The sequence below is a fragment of the Antrostomus carolinensis genome, unplaced genomic scaffold (genome assembly GCF_000700745.2).
Source record: "Antrostomus carolinensis isolate BGI_N321 unplaced genomic scaffold, ASM70074v2 scaffold240, whole genome shotgun sequence".
Lineage (NCBI taxonomy): Eukaryota > Metazoa > Chordata > Aves > Caprimulgiformes > Caprimulgidae > Antrostomus > Antrostomus carolinensis.
In genome coordinates this window covers 101,576-106,357 of record NW_010288887.1, presented here as the reverse complement: position 1 = coordinate 106,357, position 4,782 = coordinate 101,576, and the positions used below count along the sequence as shown (strand labels likewise).

At 53.8% G+C, this 4,782-nt stretch overlaps 1 protein-coding gene across 1 annotated transcript in view; it reads left to right on the top strand.

Moving 5' to 3' along the window:
- Positions 1–3,670, top strand: part of LOC104524913 (nectin-1-like) — a 14,272-nt gene extending 10,602 nt beyond the window's left edge. Inside the window, 1 exon segment of the mRNA XM_010167940.2 lies at positions 3,088–3,670. Coding sequence (XP_010166242.2) covers positions 3,088–3,629 — 542 coding nt within the window. The 3' untranslated portion in view covers positions 3,630–3,670.
- Positions 3,671–4,782: the final 1,112 nt, after the last annotated feature.

Here is a 4,782-nt window from a genome sequence, read left to right as displayed (position 1 = left end):
CAGGGGCAGGATGCTCCTGCCCCCCGCCTGGCCTTGCAACCAGGACCTTGTTGAAAGGCAGAGGCATGCGAGGGCAAGGGACCCCCTGCCCTTCCCAGCTCAGCCTGGAGATGGGGTCTGGCAGTGCCCCCTGCTCCGGAGCAGCCAGTCCCCTCCTCTCTGAGTCACTCACGCCTCGGTTGTACCCGTTCCCCCCAACCCAGGGCTTCGCCTTCCCCTGCCATGCACCCAGAGCCACTGGCTTGTCCCAGCTCCGGGGGAGTGTGGTGGGTGGACAAGGGGGAGGAAACTGTGTGGGCAGGGAGGGGATGATTTCAGCTGCTGGCTTGCGATCTTCCCATCTTTCTTCTCCCTCTCTTCCCACAGTTTGGTTTTGTTTTCTCTGGCATGGGAATTGGGCCACTGCGAGGAGGAAGGGGATGGAGTCTGAGCAGAAAATAGTTCCTTCCCTGAACGACATGTGAAATCCAGCATAGAGGCGTGTTAGTTTTAGTGTCCATGGCGTTGGCAGTGGCAGGGGGGTGGCACGTAGGCAAGTGCTATCTCGGGGGTGGGCAGCACAAAGGGCAGGAAAAATATATATATATATATGAGAAAGGTAGAAAAACATTCCCCCTTTCACTTCATGTGTCCAACGTGCGCTGTTAACGAGGGGCTTTTAATAGAAAAGTGGGACAAGCTCCTTTTGAAATTGTGCACAGGCTTCCCCTCTCAGATCTCTCTGTTTTCCAAAGCTGGGAGGCAGAGTGGATCATTATGGCTTTAGGGACCCTGCACCCAGCATGCACACCACGTCCAGGTCTTTTTGAGGTGGGGTATCGGGACCCACAGTCCCATGCACAAAATCAGCCTTGTTGTGGGGAAAAGCAAGGTAGGAAAAGGCTTGAGATCAGAGCTGTGGGGCAGGGGAAAAGGTAGAGCCCCTAGGATCTGAGGTCTTTCCCTGCTCCAGGTATACCCCTGCTTTGTGCATAGTGTTGGAAATTGGGCACTATGGGGTTGCAGAGGCTGTGATGGCAAGGAGCAAGCCTGGGGAGGTGGCATGCATAGGGACAGAAAGAGCTGTGTGGATACTTGGGTGGTTGAAGCTGAGCCCTTGGCAGCCAGGACCACCAGGGGTAGGACGTGACATTCCTTGCTGTCTCTGCAGAGAGGCTTTGCATTAACCAGCTGGCTATGACAAGCCTTCTGTTGATGCAACATGTGGTTTTGGCTTTCCAGAACCCAGCCCCAGCTCCCTATACTGAAATATATGCCCTTGCTCCTGCTCTGAAGGCTGTCTTTGGAAAAGGATGCTGGCTCCTGCCTGCACAGCGTCTTGCTCCTCATTCCAGCTGCAGCAGGGAGCCCCTCCATCTGCCTGTCCCCAGCCCGTTCTGCCCAGTGTGCTGCTCTGTGCGTGGTTTCAGGCTCGGGAGGCTTTGCTCAAGGCAAGGCAGCACTGCAGAAAGCAAGATGCTGTTGTTGGGATGATGTCTTAGGAAAGGCAGGAATGAAACAGCTCTCAGGCCCAAGGAAAACGTTTATGCCACAAGGATCAGACCAGCAATTGCTTGAATTCAGTACTCTTGTCCAGAACCTGCAGCTGTTTCAGGAACTGCCTTTAGCTGGGGGAAGCTCTTTTCTCACCTCTTTTTAGCAACTGGGCTAAGCTGTTGTGCAGGGAAACCCCATTCCCTGCCCAGCCCCTGCTTGTCCAGGGCCTTAATGCAGAAACGTGGCTGCTGGCAGCAGGCAGTCACGCAGGCACATGAAGAAGGGGCAGGAAGCATGCTCTGCCTCATATAACTTTTGAATTTGCTGCCTTTGAGCCCCTCCTTCCCCATTGCCCCATCCTGGCTGCTCTTCTGGGCATGCATGCTGCGATTGCTAGTTGGTCTGCGACTCTCCTTGGCTGCCAGGGTAAAAAGTGAGGGCCAGGAGGCTCCAGAGCAGCAATAAAGGCTGGTGGCTCTGAGCAGGGCTGGCAGACAGGCCTTAGGAGTGGCAAAAGCAGTGCAAGGGGTCTGAGCATATAGTGTGTGAGGACAAGGCTGCCGGGCGGCATTAACCAGGCACCCGCTGCCTAAATTCAGTGGCAGGTGAAAGACAGATTGCCATGTGGTGCTTAATGCCTCACCGAGAGGGATGCTCAACGGGCAGTGTGTGAAAGCTGAGTTTGGCCAGGGGCTGTCACTGTGCCCAGGGAACGTTAGGAAGGTTGATTTAAGTCCTGGATCAAACTTTATCTGTGCCGAATTCCAGGTGTTGAACTGCATGAAAAAGAGCTTCTTTCTTATCCATTTTCTTTTTCTCTTTTGAGTTATTTATTTTTTTCAATAGGTCAAGGTAACTACAGGAACAAGATTAGCATGACTAGTGGTACTCTATGCTGGCCACAGTAATAGCAGAAGAAAAAGAAACAGTGGGAGGTCTGTGTCCCTGTGCTGCAGAGCACAGCTGGGTCAGCAAGCAGGTTCAGGAGCCAGCCGTGACCCTGAGCAGCACTCTGAAGCTGCAGATCACTTGTAGGGTGGGTGAGAGGGGAGATCATAAGGTGCTGCTGCCTTCTGGCCTGACCTAGATTGATTAGAGTCAGGCTGGGCTGGGATGCTGAGGAGGGGGATGCAAAGCTGGCAGGGCTAGCACGGGAGGGAGCAGTCGTGGCAGCTCGGTGCCCACCGTTGGGTAGGGTTTGGGTCTTGCTCCCCAGCCGGAGCACCCTGGGGCTGTCAGTATGCTCTGGTAAACTGGACCCAGTAAAATGGAAAGCGTCTGGACTCAAGGGACTAGACTGATCTGAGCACGTCTGGAGGAACCAGGTGGGATAGGGAGGGAAACGCCACTTCCAGCCTGCTGGGCTCCTGCATGAGGCTTGGCGAGCTTGGCACAGCACGCTGCGTTCCCCTTGCTAAGGCAGAGCTCCCATGCGCTGACCCCTGTGAGGATGCACCCTGTTCCCCTTTCCCTAGTTTTTCCCATCCCTGTTCCTTACCCTCATCTTCCCACCCCTTCACCCCCGAAAAATGGCAATGAAAGCATGGAGGGAGGGCGCGTTTCCGCATGGTTTGACACTGTTCCCCCTTCCATCTGTCTTTTCCTACCCAGAATTGCCCTACACCCCGTCTCCAATCGATGATCGCAAATCCATGGTGCAGCCGAACATCCCCACACCGGTGATTGGGGGCATAGTGGGAGGAGTCTCGCTGGTCCTGGTGGTGGCTGTGGTGCTCTTTGTGCTACTCCGGCGCCGGCGTCACACCTTCAAGGGTGACTACAGCACAAAGAAGCACGTGTATGGCAATGGCTACAGCAAGGCTGGCATCCCACAGCATCACCCTCCCATGGCCCAAAACCTCCAGTACCCCGATGATTCGGACGACGAGAAGAAGCCGGGCCCGCTGGGCGGCAGCACCTACGAAGATGAGGATGAGGATGCGGGAGGTGAGCGCAAGCTGGGTGGTCCCAACAAATACGAGGAGGATGCTAAGCGGCCTTACTTCACAGTAGACGAGGGTGAGGCACACCCTGAACCTTATGACGAAAGGACACTCGGCTTCCAGTACGACCCCGAGCAGCTCGACATAGCGGAGAACATGGTCTCACAGAACGACGGATCTTTTATTTCCAAAAAGGAGTGGTACGTGTAGCTCGACACCTCATTGCTACACACACACACACACACACACACAGACACCTACACACGAGTGATGCCCTCCCACTCCCCTTGCATCCCCGCCGAGCGGAGCCGAGCGTGCGGCGGCCGCTTGCACACACACTGCACGCACGCTCACCCCCCTGCACACGCGTGTGCACGTCCCTGGCCCAGCCCTGGGTGCTCAGCAGAGACTTTGGACGCTTCCAGCACTGGCAGGAAGGGCGGGCTGGGGTGAGCGGGGAGGGAGGGCAGCTTTGCTTACAGATCATTTTTGGGGTGTATGGGAGGTGGGAGGTTGGGTAATTATTTTCTCGGTTTTGGTTTGGCTTTTTAATTTCTCTTGACAACTTTCGTACCCTTCTGTGGTGTTTGTATTGGTCGGTGGCTTAGGTGTTACTATTTGCTTTAACGACTGTTGCCCAGCCTGTATATTACACTCTGTTTGTGTCTTCATGTCTCAGAGTGCCCTTTGGCCCCACTTCCCTCCCTGAGGTTCCTCCTCCCACTTCTGCACCCCTGAAACACTGGAATTTGTTTGTATGTTGTCTTCTTTGTTTATTTTTAACCTTGGGAGGGGGTCAGGTGGGCTGTCCGTAGAAGGGCAGAGGCCAGGAAAGCTTATGGCAATGGAAACATAGATGCCATTATCAGGTGAACTGATTTTTTGTGTTCCTTATCACTTTCTTTTCAGTGGGGTCTGGGTAGTGTTCCCATTGCCCACTGCACGCCTAGGGAGATCCGCTCCCAGTTTTTAATGACTCAATAAAAGGAAAATGAGGAGGGGCAGGGGGAAAAAAAAGCCTTAGAACAAACCCCAGGTGCATGGGCTGATAGCAGGACAGGGAAACAGAGCTGCTGCCATTTTCCTCCTACAATTTATTATTTCCTGGCTTTTCATTTTCTGTCTTTGTTTGAGTGTTCTTTTAAAAGAAAGAAAAGGAGTATTTATTGCTGACATTTTTTCCCCTGTGATGGCTCAGAGAAATGCTGGCTCTTTTTTGTTCTTTGTTGCTGTTGTTGTTGCTAGTACCAGCCACAGAGCACCTAACTCTGGCACAAGGGTTGTTGGCAATGCGTTGTGCACACGCTTTGCTGCCATTGCCTGGGGAAGGGGACCAACCAATACTGCTTTGCTTCTCCTACAA